The 19,125-nt window shown below is 41.9% G+C and overlaps 1 protein-coding gene across 1 annotated transcript in view; it reads left to right on the forward strand.

The window, feature by feature from the left end:
• The first annotated feature begins 2,262 nt into the window (after window positions 1-2,262).
• LOC117725719 (protein unc-13 homolog C) overlaps window positions 2,263-19,125 on the forward strand; it is an 85,784-nt gene continuing 68,921 nt past the window's right edge. The window contains exons 1-4 of the mRNA XM_034525724.1: window positions 2,263-6,313; window positions 16,700-16,722; window positions 17,377-17,429; window positions 18,562-18,640. Of these exons, the coding sequence (XP_034381615.1) occupies window positions 2,266-6,313; window positions 16,700-16,722; window positions 17,377-17,429; window positions 18,562-18,640 (4,203 nt within the window). The 5' untranslated portion in view covers window positions 2,263-2,265. The remainder of the gene's footprint in view (window positions 6,314-16,699; window positions 16,723-17,376; window positions 17,430-18,561; window positions 18,641-19,125) is intronic.

Here is a 19,125-nt window from a genome sequence, read left to right on the forward strand (position 1 = left end):
AATATTGAGTTACACAAATATAACTTTTCCCACTATAACAATTCCAACAACACTAACAATTGCAAAAACACTGTCAATCAAGTGCAGCCTGTACACGCCCACACAGTCATGAGAAGAGGTCTAATCAGTCAAAAATAAGTGGAAACACCTGTATGGGTGTGTAAAAGCGTTACATATTCAACTGAATTGCAAGTGTTATCTTTTAGTTTGGGAATTTTCTTTCATTTGGACACCATGCCATTGACAAAACAATGAATGTAACAATGGAATGGCCTATTTACTTGGTGAGTAAGTGAATACGCCATCACTCTCCTACTCTAACAACTACAGGTGCCCTTAAGCAAGGCACTTAACCCTCAGCCGCTCACTGGTGAACACAAGTTGACTGTTTGTGCTCTGCCACATCTGTTTCCTTGCATGCAGATAAAGATATTAATGAGAGCTAAAATTGTCAGTGAAAGTAGTTGAGACAATGTCAGGACATATATAAACAATATCTAATGTGATTTGTTTATGATGGAGACAGTTTTGGGTCGTGACCCATCAGTTGCAAAAGGCCGTATCTTGGCTTTACGCCACTCTACAAGAGAGTCATGAACTTTCATACCATAAAATATACTTTAACCTTTAACCTTCTCTCCCTCATTCTGTTGCCATTCGATTTCTGTAATGACAACATTTTATACTGCTTTTTTGTTATTCATACAACTCAAGACAATACTGACGTGTGAATACCAATTTCGAGGAGTCAGTCATTTACTATTTAAAGTAAAAGTAACGTCAGTTTGTGAATTTAGGTTTGGTACAATTGCACAAGTCCTGTCAGAATGACATACTGTGAAGTGAACATATAGTCAAGCCCCTTGATTCATTTCATCAGCCACACATTTGCTGGCAGCCTATAGCCTTAAGCTCTCTTGGCTAACGCCTGGTCCGTCCTTTGAGCCTTGCATTAAAAGGTAACAGTGATTCTGTTTCACAGCTCATTTGAAGTGATCATGTCTTTGTGGTCATGAGACTGTAGACACATCGAGCTCTATACCCCTGAACTAATGTGGAGCAGCTGTCAGATTCTCTACACAACAAACATCCCTCTTTCGACTCAGTTGGCCAGTTCCACTCGATATAAAGCACACACCTCTCAGAGCAACTGCAAGCTGTTGAAAGCTTGACGCTATGCAGCATGTCAAGAAGTGCCACTTCTCAATGAGACTAAGATGGCCATTTGGTCCTCTTCATAGCTATATAGTCTGCTGCACATTTACATTATGACACCTGAATGGTGAAGGTGATGAACCATTCCAATTAAACTAATTGGGACATTAAACTGTACCACACCAATATGTCATTAACTCTAACATTTCAATTAGTGAAAACATCATCATCGTTATATCAATATAAGGAAAATAGCTAACAAACAGATTTTGGACATGATTTGATTAGATTGTAGAAAATGAAAAAAGAAACACACATGTATAAATAGCAAAGTGTCCAGGTTCTTTCTTCATGCTGGATATTAATTTATGATTAACCCATTCCGACAAAAGTATTGTAGTACTGAAGCATTTATATTAATTGACTTCTGCTGTAGAAGCTGGATACTTCCGTGTAGCCTGTGTCTATTGACATTGACTGACACATAGAGTGTATACATTCATGAATTTGCTCATATACACATGCAATTGAATACCCCGCCAACCCCTTCTCCCAACCACATGCAAACTCATACACCCAATGCCTTCATTATCTGTGAACACATCTGGAATACAGCTTAAGTGATAACTAAGTATGGAGGGTGAATAGGATGCTCTGTGAAATTTGCTATAAATCCATGCACCCAACATTCATTTATGAAAACTGAAAGATTTTTTTTGCATTTGAATAATTGTTTTACTTGTATAACAGGTTTGGAGATTCGTTAATGAGAAACATTTTATTTTCTCCATGTTAAAGATTGCCCACTGTCTAATTGCAAAAGTAATATCTCAGGTTCCTCCTGCTTGTGTTTAAGTCTGAACGGAGAATCTGCAGCCTAATTGTAAATATCTGTTGTTTCTTGTCTTTCAGAGAGATGTTCCTTTTCGGGAGAAAGGCCACTGGATTTAAAAGTATTAGTGAGTCTCTACGTGGACTGTGGTGTCAGTGATTTTGAGCTGGGATCCGACTGTCAAGCACTGGCTGATTGTGCTTGGCTCACCACTGCTGTATTCTCAGCCAACTTCTCCTTTCAATAGATGATAAAAACTGTTCTGAGGATTGCCATCCATGGTCCCTGCCCTAATACATACTATATCATCCTACATTAAAAATATTTGTAAAGGAATGTTTACAAAGAAATTGGCAAACCCAATAAAGAAGAAAGAGAGAAGTGAAAATAAAGAGCCCAACTTGACCACTGATTTGCAAGCACACAATCCAACTCTCTCTACCACATTGAAGACTACAGTTAAAAAGATTTCAAAATGCTCTTTGGCACGCAAAATATCTCTTGAAGAAGACGACGGAAAGTACGACTGCTCATCCCTGTCACCCACTTTCAGTTATCGTGTAGCTATAGCAAATGGACTGCCGAAAAACTCTCTTTTTTTAAATAATAATGAAAGTATCTTTCCTGAGGTTCTTTCAATTGATGGTAGTTACTCTAACTCTTTGAGTGAGACAAAACTTGTCAGGAGATTGGATGAGCATAAATCACACACTATGCCAGTAAGACGAAACAGGAAGAGCCTCATCAGTTTGGCTCCCTCTGATGGCAGCTCTGAGGGCGAGCGAGTGGAACGCTCCAGTCTACACACACTTAGGCTGGGTGCTCTACGCAAGTTAAGAAAATGGAAAAAGAGTCAGGAATGTGTCTCCTCAGACTCCGAGGTGAGCAATTGGAGGAAAACCTTGGGCATCCGGAGCAAGTCCTTGGACCGCGCTGGACGGCAGCAAAAGAGCTCAACCCTGGAGCCTGGATCCTCCTCCACAGGTTGCATCAGTCAGACCCAGGATGTCATGGAGATGATCTTTAAGGAGCTTCAGGGGATCAGCCAGATAGAGACAGAACTGTCTGAGCTACGTGGCCATGTAAATGCCCTAAAAAGCTCCATTGATGAGATCTCCAGCAGTGTGGAAGTAGTTCAGACTGAGATTGAGCAGCTTCGCACAGGATTTGTCCAGTCTAGAAGGGAAACACGAGATATTCATGACTACATAAAACAAATTAGCCATCAGGCCAATAATTCAACCTTAAAGTTCCTTAATGTTCCTGAAGAAAAGTTGGAAAAAACAGAGAGCCTAATTTATAAAATACTAAAAGACAAAATGGGTTTCATTGATGCCCTTAAAACAATTAAAATTGAGCTTGCTCACAGGTTAGGGCAACAAAGAGAATGTTCTAATGCAAAACCCCGCCCTATTATTGTTATTTTTGCAACAACTCAAGAGAGGGATATAGTCTTGAAAAAGTGCTATAAACTTAAAGGAACAGGCATTACAGTCTCCACTGATAGCTTAACTCATGATGGAAAGGAGCGAAAAGACAAAACAATGTCTTCCTCACAAACCTATGAAAGCATGGATATAAAGGCCTCAGGAAAGGATAAAGTGGAGAGCGATGACTGGGACTCAATGGACAGTGATAAAGAATTAGATGAATTAAGCCAAAATAAATATGCATTGGTGATTTCAAAGCCTGTTCACAAGAGCAAATCAGAGAAGAGACGATCCCATGCCCATAGCCGGTCAGGAGAGGAAGCAGGCTGCTCAGGTGCCTATGCTGATGACTCTTACTATGACCCAGACAAGCATACAAAGACTTACTACTCTGATATGACCCCTGGTTGGCTTTCTCAGAGTGACTATTCCACCCCTAAACTCAGTCGCTCTGAGTCTGACTGCTCAAAACTTTGTCAGTCATACTCAGAAGATTTTTCAGAAAGTCAGTTTTTTACACGGGCAAATGGCGGCTCCCTGCTGTCCTCCTCAGATCAGGAACTGTGGCAGAGAAAACAGGAAGACATGGCTTCCTCCTGGTATGCTAGCAATAGTCACCAACTCAGGCATGAGAATCAAGCATATGAACACAATGAGGTTGAGACTACGGAAACTATTGACAGTGGGGTGAGCAATGGACTGGTCTGCATGTCTGGAGACAGAAGCCACCACAGTGGCTCCCAGTTGTCTCTGCAAGGTGACTTATCACCCTGGAAAGACTGGCATCATCTAGAGCAGGGTGCTGATTCTGGTTTGGAAGCCTCCATAGAGATTAGCAGTCCTTTTGACCCATCAACCATACCTGGTTTTCCAGAAAACATCACTAAATGTCAGGAGGTTGATCTACAATTTGAGGGAGATGAAGAATTCATGATGCTTGATAGAGAATCTTCCCTACCACCTATAACCACTCACATTATTGCTCCCATTACAGAACGTGAGCCTGTCATCAAGCCATCTCCCCGGCAGTCCAAGGAGGGAAATAAGATGATCACAAAAGAAAACACTAAAATATCATCTAAAGATACTCATAAAGCTGCTGGTAAAATTACACATAAACAGACCAAATTGGCACCTAAAGAAGAAACAAACATCAAAATACTGCCAAAAGAAAGCTCGAAGGTATCTGCTAAGGTTCCATCTAAAGTGACCTCTAAAACAGTTACTAAAGAGTCACCTAAGGAGATTCAGAAATCAGCAGCTAAAGAATTCGTTCAACCCGTCCTTAAAGAAAGCACTAAAGTCACACATAAAGATGCCACAAAACCTAGTGTTAAAGAAGTATCTAAAGTGACATCTAAGATAACCTCTAGTGAGGCTGCTAAAGTGACAACTAAAGTGACTCCAAAAGCTAGCCCTACAATAACTCCGAAAGAAAGTCCGAAAGAGTCACCGAAAGAGAGCCCTAAAATAACCCCAATTGAGAGCCCTGTTTCAACCTCTAAAGAGTCCCCTAAAGAATCCCCTAAAGAGTCTCCCAAAGTTATTGCTAAAGATCCCCCACAAATTGCATCTAACGAAGGTGTGAAAGTTGTTACTAAAGAGGTTACCAAAGAAGTTACAAAACTACCCCCAAAAGAGGTATTGAAAGAGATGCCTAAGGTAGCATCTAAGGAGACTGGTACCACGAAAGAAATTTCTAAAATTCCACCTCAAGAAGTTTCTAAGATTCCACCTAAAGAAGTCCCGATGGTAGCCCCTAAAGAGAGTCCTAAGGTGTCTCCCAAAGAGACCCCTAAAGCCACCCAAATAGAAGCCTCTAAAGAAGGACCCAAAGTAGCCTCTAAAGATGCCCCTAAGGAAACCCCCAAAGTCATTCCTAAAGATAAATTCCCTGAACTGGATGTCAATCATAGCTTCCACCAGACCCAGACTAAGTCTACAGCTATGTACCGCAGTCAGAGTGAGATTCGAACAGAGAAGGTTGAAGAGGTTCCTAAATCTTGGAGCAGTAGGCTGAGCATAGATCTCACTGAGAAGTCCTTTGGCTTTGGCTTTGGCTCTACACTGCAAAGGGCTAAGTCAGCTTTGGAAGTTGTTTGGAAATCTGGCCCTCAAACTCCTACCCCTGCTCCTCCTGAGGAGACCACAAATTCATCATTTATGGGACGTTTTCGCACCCTGTCCTCTAGTTCTACAATAGACTCTGCTGCTAACACTGAGCATGTCTTCAAAAAGGCAGAGGGAGAAAAAGCAGGTGCAGAGGCAGAAGCTGGGGAAGAACCAGTGGACAATGAGACCCACTATGTTGAAGTGATGGAGCAGGTATTAGCTAACTTAGAGAACATAAGTAATGCTAATGAGACAGATGAGACAGATGACCCTGCACAGGAGTGTGAGACTTCTCAGGACTATGATGTGTCTGATGACATTGAGGCCTCACAAGACAATGATGTCTTTCAGGATGTTGATGCTTCTCAAGATGTTGAAGTGACAGAAAACCATGAGACAGGTAAAGAGGCATGTGTTCTGGAGTATGATGGCAGTTTGAATGAAGAGTACAGTGAAGAATATGAAACCCAACTCACAGAGGACACTGCTGAATATGACGCAATGGTGGAGTACGTAGACGTAGAAGATCCAGATGACAATGATGTGACAGAGGAGACAGAAGAGGGTGATGATGAGTTAGAGGAGGTAGAGGAGATTATAGAGGAGGTCGCTGAGGGATCTGAAAATGTAGAGAAACAGCAAGAGGATGAAAACAAAAATGTTCCAGAGAAGAAGTCTACAGAGGCCCCACCCAAGAAACATGTGAGGCCCACATTCAAGGAGGCAGCACTGAGGGCCTACAGGAAACAGATGGCTGAACTGGAGCAGCAGATCCTGGCAGGGGGTATGACTCTTTACTCATTTTTGTTTGTCAGTGTCACTTTAATGTTGTACTGTTTGACAAGGCTTTACATTGATAATACATGGATACAATCATAATGGTAACTGTAAGTAGTCGTCAAAACCAAGCACCATGAGAAGAGTCTGAGGACTTGTGTTACAGCGCATTAACTACAAATTGTGAATACTTAACAGTAGCCAACATCTCACCTTCAACTGTTTTGAAAACTCTTGGTTTTGTTGGTGCACTGTTTGTGCATTCAAGTTTGCTCTCTGAGACTTGTCAGAAAAGACAAACAACTAGCAAACATGGACATCTGGGAAAGGGCAACTTCACAATGTTGTGTCTCTCACTGAGAAGATGCAGCAATTAACTCTTACATCTCAGATTTTGGAGCATACTTGAGTTTCTCTGAGTTGAATTCAAAGGTTGCTTACAAGTTTGTTTTTTTACTTTGATTTATTTGAAAATTAATAAAAACATTTCTGTAAATGCGCCACAGTTAGCCAAGAGGCCATTTTTCATCTGTAGTCCCGAGGTTGAAAATGATATCCATAAACCTATAACATAGGTGTCAAACTCAAGGCCCGCCACGTCATTTTATATGGCCCGCGACAGCTTGAAAGGCATATGATCGTTTTAAAATTAAAGTCTATGCTGATTTACAGTGTACAGTCACCATAGACTACATCCCTCACAATGCTTTTCGATTTTTTAACTAAAGACATTGATTAAATTCAAAAAAGATCAACAAATAATCCCAAAATAATCCCAAAATGTCCAAGAAGAGAGAGAGATTGATGCAGAAGGAAGGACATTTAAAAAAGATGGGAAAGTGAATACATGTTTGTGCTTTAAGGAGGAAAAATGGTAAGTCTTAAGCTGACCCTGACTTTTAACACAGTACCAGATTACATCAGTACTAAAACTTCTGATGAACTCACTATACACATTTTAAAAACCAGAACACACAGTTGTTGTTTGATTCATTAATGGTGAGGAAAGCCAATCCAGAACGGAAGCTGCGAAAACTGGACTACGATAGATAAAGAGACGAGAAAGTTAGAGCTACAGCTTATTGCGTTCCTGGCGTTGTTTGATACGCTTGGTTTCCACGGTGGCATATCTGGGTAAAGGTTGTACCGTGTCTGCCGAGTAGTGTTGTGGCCTCACCACACGACTGAGGATCAACATTGCTGTTCTCTACAAACCGAAGCTGCAGCTCGTTGCAGTCCTGGTGTTGCCTGATTAACTGGGTTTCATCTAGTTAGGGAGAGGTTTTCCTGTGAAATGTTCACAATAGCTGGACCACTCCTCCCCATCAGGGATAATTCCTCGTCCTCTGACGGAGGTTTGTGCGGTGTTTTGTCCGAGCAACGATTTCCCTCCACCTGTACAGTTGGATCGGTAGCCGGACCGCTCAGAATCGACAGTGGAACTATTGCCTGCTGCTGCCAAAGCATCTCTTAGATTGGTGGCTCTGGGAAGTGGTGACAGACAGTCAACATTCATGTTAATCATGTTGGGTTTCAGGCAACTGCGTCTCAGTAAGCGGGTCTGCTCCTTGTCTGGTCTGGGTATTGGTTCGATCCTTACGATCTCCTCAATCGAAAGGATCATCGTCTTTTCGTCCAGCATTTTTTTTTCCTCCTCAGTTCTCCGTTTCTCTCGGGTGAGGTCCAATAGTACCTCTTTTTCCCTGTGTACATTTGCAGCACAGACGTCACCCAATGTGAAGCTCTCCTGGTGAAACCTTTTTAAACTCACTCTGGAGGATTTCTTTTTTCGCAACGCTTTACTGTTTGTCCGGTCTGGCGTCTGGCCTCGATTCTGCCAAATAAAAAAGTACACAATATTATGACTATGAATGTTAACAGAACATTATGACTGTTATATAATAACAGTTTAGTATGATTTGGTATCTGTGGTAATCCTTGACATCCAGTGGGTCCTCTCTGTTGTCAGTGGAAGTCTAAATCATAGTGAATAACTTTCATTAATGAGGTGGAGACAAACCGTAGACATGGAGGTTTTATATATTTGGTTTTATGGGACCCTCACACTTTGATCAACCTGAAGGATGTCTCATTAAATTGGTAATTTATGTTGAGTTGAAGAACTGAAGAGGGGACTCTCTCTGGATGGCGGTATTATAGGTGGCATTAACTTTGTATTTGTATTCCTATGGCAAAACACTACATTCTCTCATAGCGGATTATGGCTAGTGATAAGACTGTCAAACATGTTTTCTGGAGGTTTATCATTTATCATCAACAACATATTTTAAGCTCTACACTAGGGTAGCCTCCTAAACTACCATCAATTACTAATAATTAATAAATACAATGTTGCTATTGGGTGTCTTTACATTGGCACTGGCAGACAGTTAAAGTCTTTACATATTGACTTACCACAGAGAACGTTCTGCTTGTCACTTATTTTGTTCTCTACATTTAGTAGAAGATTATGCTTTATGCTCTCATTTGTCTTTTTGTATCATTCTTTTTGCTCACTGCAGTAGTAGCTTTGAATGAAAATGCGATAAAGGTGATGGCTTCCGTAAAAAAGGATGCAATTTAAAATCAATGTAGGTACCGGTATATAAATGGTTAAGATTTACACATTTAAGGAAAAGGAGTCTTTCAATAGGAATCAAAGAAGAGACCAGGGGATTTCCACTCTTACTTAAAATGAAAAAGCTCCTGACCTTCATATGTAGCTGCAGCTGTGGTACTCATGGTGAGGTAGGTACTGTTGTTCAGGGAATACAGGCTACCCCTGAACACCGTGTGACAGATGTGTGCATAAACCCTTTTATGTTATTTACTGAAACTCTTAAATTAGGAGATTACTTCACTGTCATATGGTTGTACGACCAGTTTTACAAACATTTTAAGACCAACAAACTGCAACTCATAAAAGATATAGTACACATACACTATGCATCATTATACATGTTACCATAGGGTTATATATACACCATTACTCTCATTAAAATTCCCATCCATCCATCCATCCATCCATTATCACCCGCTTATCCGGGGTTGGGTCGCGGTGGCAGCAGGTTCAGCAGGCCGACCCAGGCTTCCCTCTCACCCGCAACACTTTCCAGCTCATTCTGGGGGATCCCGAGGCGTTCCAAGGCCAGCCGGGAGATATAATCCCTCCAGCGTGTCCTCGGTCTTCCCCGGGGCCTCCTACCAGTTGGACGTGCCCGGAAAACCTCTAATGGGAGGCGTCCAGGAGGCATCCTGACTAGATGCCCGAACCACCTCAGCTGACTCCTTTCGACTCCAAGGAGCAGCGACTCGACTCCAAGCTCCCCCCTGATGTCCGAGCTCCTTACCCTATCTCTAAGGCTGAGCCCGGCCACCCTACGGAGGAAGCTCATTTCGGCCGCTTGTATCCGAGATCTCGTTCTTTCGGTCACGACCCAGAGTTCGTGACCATAGGTGAGGGTTGGAACGTAGACCGACCAGTAAATGGAGAGCTTTGCCTTCCGGCTCAGCTCCCTCTTCACCAAGACGGACCGGTACAGCGCCTGTTTTACTGCTGCAGCCGCACCGATCCGCCTGTCGATCTCCCGCTCCACCTTACCATCACTCGTGAACAAGACCCCGAGATACTTGAACTCCTTCGCTTGGGGTAGGCAGTTTGCCCCCACCTGGAGGGAGCAATCCGCCGGTTTCCGGCAGAGCACAATGGCCTCAGATTTGGAGGTGCTAACTCTCATCCCTGCCGTTTCGCACTCGGCTGCAAAATGCCCCAGTGAATGCTGGAGGTCACGGTCCGAGAAGGCAAACAGGACCACATCATCCGCGAACAGCAGAGAGGCGATCCCGAGACTCCCTAACCGGATCCTCTCTGCCCCCTGGCTGCGCCTAGATATCCTGTCCATGAAGGTCACAAACAGGACCGGTGATAAAGGGCAGCCCTGGCGGAGGCCAACACCCACCGGGAACGTGTCTGACTTACTACCGAGGAGACGAACACAGCTCCTACTGCAGGCGTACAGAGACCGGATGGCCCATGCCAACGGGTCCAGCACCCCATACTCCCGCAGTACCCTCCACAAAAACCCCTGAGGGACCCGGTCGAAAGCCTTCTCCAGGTCTACAAAGCACATGTAAACTGGTTGGGCAAACTCCCAGGACCCCTCCAGTAATCTTGCGAGGATAAAGAGCTGGTCCACTGTTCCACGACCGGGACTGAATCCACACTCATTAAAATTATTAAATGAATCTCACTTCAGTCCAATGTGTGTTACCTACTTCAATTATGTCTCAATTGAAAATAGATTTTCCAGGCTAATATCAGTATTGTTGTTTGCTGGTTCAAAAAATGAAGAAGAAGTGTTAACAGTCCATCCGACAGTCTGTCTCATTGAGTGATTGACTCACTTCTCAGTGTTGACTCGTGCTTGTGTGAGGTGAGGCATGCTGTAGACTCCGGGCATATGACTCCAAATTAAAATGTGTGACCAATTGTCCTTACTGGCCGATGGCTATTGGCTCTTTTCTGTATCTATCTATTAGTTAGCAGTCTATAGCATTCTATTGTCACACTTTATTGCTGTTCAGTGTTTCCCGGTTCTATGAACAGTCACATTTGAGTCCAGATGCCATAGCTGTTGTTAGTTTTCACTTTATCCAACAAATTGAAAACTATTGAAGACTTAATAAGACAGGCCGATATGAATAGATGGAATATGAGGCAGGATTAAATATATACCAAAGAAAGGGACATGTTAGTATAAATGAATCTGGTACACTATATACTCCCCCCTAATTAGCTGTATGCCTTCATCTCGTGTTGCTGATGTGTGCTCCTCATGCTTGTGCTCTGAAGCATGCTGGCTGGTCTGTGTGGGAGCTGTAAAGGGATTCTCAGCTGTACGACCACTCTTGCCAGGCCTGCCTTTAACCGGCTACAGCAGCGTCTGTATTCAGATGCAAATTCACACTCCCAAGGGCATTCTGTAACCAGGTCAGCCTTGCTTGGAATATTTATAGAGGTCTGCTGCTCGTGAAGTTTGCTGCTTGCTCCCGGGGGAGTGAAGGAGGTAGACCCTCTTTATGCTTAGTGCACCATTTCTCGAGAAAGTGTGGATAGGAAAAATGTTTGTTGTCTGTTGTTGTGGGTGATACCGTCCAATTCAAATCACTGACTGATTCAGTAGCGCTGTTTTCATTTGACAGCTGTAAATGGGAAGAGCCTCCCCTCCATAGTTTACTCTATAAACTTGGAGGAGCTGTCTATAATTTGCAAAACATTACCTCTGGCTTTGCTGTGCTGCCAAATCATCATCATTTCCATCATACTATTTAACCTAAACTTTCACAATAACTCATAACTTGGATTATGTCAATAGGTTGGCCTTTATGTGTACAATTTAGATCTCCGTTTTCAAAACAAACCCCTGTATCTTTGATTCGACAAGAGTCGATAACCTGTTTTACACAAATGCTCTCTTCCTGATTATTGCCGACAAGGATTCTTTCTTTCCGCTGAAATTGAACAAAATAAACCCTCTCACATCAGATTGGCGCAAACATGGTTTGGTTATGTGATATTGTTTTGAGGTATTGGATGGACAGGAAGTGAACAAATTGAAGCCACCACATTTCTATTACATCAAAGCCTGGAGGGCTACAAGCTCTCAATACACACATGTCCCCGTTGTCCCTCTCTTCTTATCACAAACCCTGTAAGGCAGTGATTATTGATGACACAGCTTTCAAAGGTGTAATATGTGATGCAGTGAAATGTGTTTGTATTATCTCCATCTGTATATTTCCTTGCAAACCAACTTGAGAAAACCTTTAAGTTGTAAAACACAAAGTATCCTGGTTTTGCTGTCATGTTGCAAGTATCAAGCTGAACAAATGGTCAACCGCTATTTGATGGAAGAGGTGCACGCAATGCACCATTGTATAATTATAAAGACAACAAAAACATGCATGCTATGGAATTCTAGCATAAATAATTGATGAATAAATATAGGAATAATAGATTGTTTCCTGTAGCTCAGGGAACTCACAAGCATTAAGCAATATTTTGAACCGTAATACGTATTACGATTTAACAATGTTCACACTTTGTTCATGTTAAATCACATACAAAAATGTGTGTTTGTGCGGACATCTTTTATCTTGTTTGTGAAATGAGGCCATGGGATCGAAACATGCTATCTGTTGCAGCCTGTGTGAGGTGGCTAGCTTCTGCCAAAGAAAGTACGGTCTTTAACTCCAAAGTTGTCTTTTTAACATATTTTCATAGCAGGCTATACAGGTTGTCCTCTTGGCATCATCTAGGTTTTGTGAAGAGTAATGAGAGTGCAGAACCCTGAAATATGCACACTATCACTGAGGCTAAGCTAACTGTTAATAGTGAATATGCAAGTTTAATTCAAGTGCTGAACGTACGTCTGGCTGATGACGATTTTTTTTACTGCCACGCATATTAATTACCAAAGATGAGTAGTGTGTTTGTGATTCGAAGGCACCTTCAGTTGAGCTGGACTAACTCAGGAAGTACTGTAACGGTAAAACAGTTGAGAAAAACAATTTTTTCACGGTAACGTCAGGTATCTTGAGAAGAAAAGAAACATTAATCATGGATCTTTTAAAAGGTGAAATGCTCTAGATATAATGTCAATAATAACATTTAACTTTTACCCGAATGTTTTTAATATTAAAGTATTACTTTATGTGTGTTGATAGTTAGCTAACAGTTTAACAGTATTGCTTGCATGATTGACACTTGTTTCAAAGTTTAACGTTTCACCTGTAACGTCAGATATTAAGTTATAGGACAGGAGTTTCCTCCAGTGAGATTTCAAACTGAGTGTAAGAGTTGACACCAGCATGCAGTTCTGCTCTGGTGAGCTTGTTATTTTATCAGGATGTGTTCACTGTAAGGCCTACAGCCTAGAATGCGTCGGCATCTTGCTGGCGCTCTGATCCGATGAGCCCGACCGCAAATTGGTGGTCATGTCAGACCTCATGGTCCCTCTCAACCCTCCTGCTCCAGTGACTCCACTTATGCACACTCCTCTTCCGTAGCATACACCTTGTGAAGGATTAGCTAAACTTCTGCTATCCCTACAAATTAAGTCAAGCTATAGATTTAATCTCGTTCTTTCGGTCACGACCCAGAGTTCGTGACCATAGGTGAGGGTTGGAACGTAGACCGACCAGTAAATGGAGAGCTTTGCCTTCCGGCTCAGCTCCCTCTTCACCAAGACGGACCGGTACAGCGCCTGTTTTACTGCTGCAGCCGCACCGATCCGCCTGTCGATCTCCCGCTCCACCTTACCCTCACTCGTGAACAAGACCCCAAGATACTTTAACTCCTTCGCTTGGGGTAGGCAGTTTGCCCCCACCTGGAGGGAGCAATCCGCCGGTTTCCGTCAGAGCACCATGGCCTCAGATTTGGAGGTGCTAACTCTCATCCCTGCCGCTTCGCACTCGGCTGCAAAACGCCCCAGTGAATGCTGGAGGTCACGGTCCGAGGAGGCAAACAGGACCACATCATCCGCAAACAGCAGAGAGGCGATCCCGAGACTCCCAAACTGAATCTAGTCAGGATGCCTCCTGGACGCCTCCCATTAGAGGTTTTCCGGGCACGTCCAACTGGTAGGAGGCCCCGGGGAAGACCGAGGACACGCTGGAGGGATTATATCTCCCGGCTGGCCTTGGAACGCCTCGGGATCCCCCAGAATGAGCTGGAAAGTGTTGTGGGTGAGAGGGAAGTCTGGGTCGGCCTGGTGAACCTGCTGCCACCACGACCCGACCCCGGATAAGCGGTTGATAATGGATGGATACTGTCAGGCTTTTATTTTATTTTTCATTGTTCTAAAAGTCTGAACTGCACCTCAGTTTACTGTGTGTACTCAACGTAAGACACGGCAACATGAAATAGGACCATAAGATGTTATCTCACTGATAGTATTGTCAAAGCTATATAATACCCACTGTCACAATACCTGAGAAGGCTTTTTGGGCTAAAGCTTACAATGACAACAACATGCCAAAGAGATTTATCATGCCCCTACGCTGCTGTGGTCTTTGTAGCATTCGTACTTGAGCCTTGGATTTACTAGAAGTAAGACTAGCTCTTTTGATTTGCTGTCACATGCTCTTTATTATCTTGATTTTCTGCGCTCACACGCTCAGTATTGGACTTTGATCATGAAATGCTTTTGTCAATGTGCCGAATGCTGCAAAACCAGACTTATGGAAATCAGTCTTCACAAGTTTGAGGTTTCTTCAAGATGTTTGCGCTGTAATAAAGGACAATCCTCTCGCTCTCTCTCTCTCTCTATATATATATATATGTATATGTGTGTATATATATATATATATATATATATATATATATATATATATATATATATATATATATATATATATATATATATGTGTGTTTGTGTGTGTGTTTATTTATATATACTGTATATATATAAACACACGCACAGAGGGTTTCCAACCAGTCAATTACAATCCCCTCGCTGCGTTTGTGTGTGTGTTTATTTATATATATATATATATATATATATATATATATGAGGATAAGCGGTATTGAAAATGGATGGATGGATGGATATATATATATATAAATAAACACACACAAACACAGCGAGAGTACAAAACCACCACCACTATGTGTATGTTAGTGTATCTCTGTACATATGTGCCTGAATATGTCCAAACGAGAAGACATGTACCTGGGGGTGTTGATGCAGGGTCAGGTCCTTGTTTTACCATCAGCCATGTGCAGGCTTTTCTCTTCTGGCAAACTCTGATCTATGGAAGCTGTAACCATGTGTGTCGGCACTGAAGAGCAGGTTTACTGCTGCTGTTGATACCTCAACACGTTGCCCATACACACACACACACACACACACACACACACACACACACACACACACACACACACACACACACACACACACACGCGCGCGCGCACAGAGGGTTTCCTACCAGTCAATTACATTTTTGAGGTCAATGAGGTTTATCTTATCTTTCTTATCAGGGTCCGAGCGACTCAAAAGTCCCTATTTATTTGTTTTATTTGTTTTACCTGCATTTTAGCTATTCTTATTTATTTATTGTTAGCTTTTAGGATGTTTTAATTATGTGAAGTGTCTTTGAGTATTATGAAAAGCGCTATATAAATTAAATGTATTATTATTATTATTATTATTATTATATCAGCAGCCTTCTGTCTATCTTTGTGGTCTGGCTTTATCTGGTGCAGGAGATGTCTCTATCTCGTATGCCGTGCTGAAAGTAGCTTAGCTGATCGCTGTCCATGGTACCAACTTGCAGTGCTGTGTGTCTGCATTCGTGCAGCTTTTGATTTCACCTCACCCAGGGACAACATATTGTCACAGTTGTACCAAAAATAAACCTTTTCAAGAACGTATAGTACCTATGCCTAAAATATCAGGTTGTATAAATTCAAAACTCTTATGTTAATATATTTTTAAATGATCAGTGTGCCTCTTTGAGTACCATCGTCATGAAAAGATATGCTCTTGCACAGAGATATATGTACTGGAACACTAATGGTACTGCAGAGCCCTCAAGGTAATGGCATCCACCAAATACTCTGTATTGTGTTCTCATTTAATGTGCAGGTCCAGAGTTATTGCTTTTTAACAGTTAACAATTAATGTCTTCATGATCAAACAGATCAAACAAAATCAAAGATATACTGGCAAAATTAAAGATAATTTGACATTGCCTTTTGCTGTATTAGTATTAGTATTAGTGATGCAGCAACTCAATCAACAACAAACAGGGTATCATATTGTTTTAATCAAAGCAGCAATTTGATCTTTCTCTTGTGAACAGCTGTTTTCAGTTTGTAGCACATTAGATCATGATTATGCTGCCATTTATCACCCATGGATCAATAGCACAGTAATTACACCTCTGCAGTCTTGCTTATTCATAGGGCTTGCCCTCTCACAGTTCTTCTCTGAAATGGCAATATGATACCAACCGCTTATGCTTACCTAATGTCCCATGTCCCTATAGCTAGGATTGTTAACTCATGTATTGCTATCCATCAAAGGCATCATTTTTGAAATGTATGCTGTATTGATTTAAAATATTCTATATGGAAAGTATGATATTCATCATTTCAACCTTTAGCTGAGAGCCTTCTGTTCAGCTCTCTCTACGGCTTTTATTACATATGGTCTTCCTCTATTCATACACATTCTCCTTGAGGCACATGTTAACTCTGTCTTCATTTCTGCATAAATAAATTCGCAAAAAATAATTGTGTCATCGGGGGGCCAGTGATAGTAGATTAGTGTCCTAACTAAGAGTGTGTATTTTCCTAACACAACACCCTACTGTCGTTTTCTCCTTTCAGACAGCAGTGCTTTGGACACACAGGTTTTAAGTCATCTTTTATCATCAACCATGTGGACACTTGATATTTCATTTGGCATGTGTATATGTTTGTGTTTTGTGTTATACGTTGTGATGGTGTGTGGATTTTGCATCTCACTTGAATTTGATTTGAAATAATACATCCACCTGAGTGAGTCTGTGCGAGTGTGTGTGTGTGTGTTTGTTTGTAGATACATTGAAGTGATATCTGTAGTTATGAAAGAGAATGCAGCATGTGCCCTTGAGCCCTCTTGGTGTCACTTTGAGCTGGTTATCCTTTTATTCCTATTCAGAAAATGATTTGTGTCTCAAACTGGACATTTTGGTCTGTAAATGGGGAGTGTTACACAATAGGCAAATCTGGCCTGAAGCACCAAGAGCGGCACAACTCTCAGTCTTGAGCCCACAAATTACATTGATGTGGAACAATTTGGTCTTTTGCCTGCGGTATCTTCCCTCTATTCCCCCTGTTCTGTACTCCTCCTATCTTTTATCTTATCCTGAATTGACCTCACAATGTACTGTATATGTCCACGTTCATTTTGTCAGACTCTATATGTATTTTTGTTTTAATTATGCTACGGTTTGCTTTGTTTTTAGTTGTGTGCACTTACCTTCTATTTCTTTATTTACATTGTGTGTTTCTTCTCTGTGCAGCCTTCTCTCTGCAGTATTTTGGACCCCAAAGTGCTCGGCTTGCAGACTGGAGGGTGAGTTTGTGGCTCACTTCCTGATCGGATCGGTTACATACAATTACATACATCTTAGCTGCTGTGCTGTTTTGTATCCCCATACCGAGTCCCTTAATGAAATGTTGCAGACATGCTGATTCTCTGGCATTCACCCCAATTAAGGTGGTATGCTCCCTGTTTTGTGATTTACCACAGAGAGAGGATGGATATACAAGATGCCTCATGCCTTCACAACATATATTTAGGAATTCATGCTCTTGGCTTCACATCTGATTGATGTCTTATTCAGAATGTGTGTAAACGATTAAAGTAAAGGGTCTGTGTGAAAGATAGATGAAGCCAACTGTCATAAGGGAAAATAGCTAATATTCATAATTAACCTCCATTATCTCAGCTCATGCGCTGACTTTACAGCCATCTGCAGCATACATTGTCCATACAGTAAAGATGCAGCGAGAGCCAGGGGCCCTAGGGTGAGGCAATGTCTTTCGGGTCATACTTTAGGGTGTAAACACTGATGTCGCTCAGAAGGCTGGCAGAAAAGCTTGAGGAGCTTTATCTTTGTGGATGCATTGGGGCCTTGATGTCATGCTGAGGTCATTAGAGAGACTTTGAGTGACAGTTGAGGTGATGCCACAGAGAGCCTCACGGGGAAAGGAGCACAACTGGTGGGAAAGCAGTGAGGGAGTCGCGGAGTGTGCACACGAGAATTGAAGGATCGAGAGAGAAAGATGACGGACACGGAACACTAGTGACAACACTTGTTGTCACTTGACAACAAGTGTTGTCTGAGAAAAACTCCTCTTGAAGTTTCCATTTTTGAGGTGTGTGCAAAAGTTCTACAAGTTCTCAGTATTCTTAAAATGTAGTATACATATGTATCATAACAGGCATCGCTGCAGCAATACCCAAAACACATTTAGATAAAGTGAAAAAGTTGACGGCAAAGGGTGAGAGGGATTACATGGAACTCCCGTGTTGGTGGTCGAAGTGAAGAGGAAGGGGTGAGACAGGTTATGTAGGAGGCATGATACATGGTATTTGCCAGCTGTGTAAATCAAGTCCCCCCCCCCCTTTCACTGTTGTAGTGTCTCCCCCAACATGGCATTATTATGATATTAATACACTTTAAATCTGTCTGCTTCTCCAGGGCTGGCAGTATTCTTTATGGTATTGACAGCATGCCAGATTTACGCCGCAAGAGGACAGTGCCTCTTGTCCGAGACCTGGTGAGTCATCGGCCTCAACAAGGTTATTTGTGATTTATGTCAAATCTTTCTGAGTGACCCCACATTATACCACACTGGTGGAATCCGGCCCTGTGTGAGTATGAACTACTGCAGAAGACAATGATAACTTTACTGGGTACCTGATCAAATGTTATAGAGCTTGAGAATGAAAGTTTGTTTCTTATCAATATACAATACCCGAGGACTAGCCTAGGACTAATTGTAAGCCTGGCTATGTTTTAGGCTGACGTCTCTGGTTATTAAAACATAACTCGAGCTGGATTTGTAATTTCATTTTAAAAGGTTTGTTAAATGTGCACACAATTGGGATGATTAAAAATACTTCCTTCACAATGTAGTCCTGCTATGTAGTTAAAAAAAATAAACAGCCTTGAAAATACCATTAACTCTAATTGTGATAGAAAGAAACATGCCAGTTCATGGGTGATAAAAGCACCCACTTAAAACTATGGCTGTTTAGTGGA

This window comes from Cyclopterus lumpus, chromosome 3 (assembly GCF_009769545.1).
Source record: "Cyclopterus lumpus isolate fCycLum1 chromosome 3, fCycLum1.pri, whole genome shotgun sequence".
In the NCBI taxonomy this organism is placed as follows: Eukaryota; Metazoa; Chordata; class Actinopteri; order Perciformes; family Cyclopteridae; genus Cyclopterus; species Cyclopterus lumpus.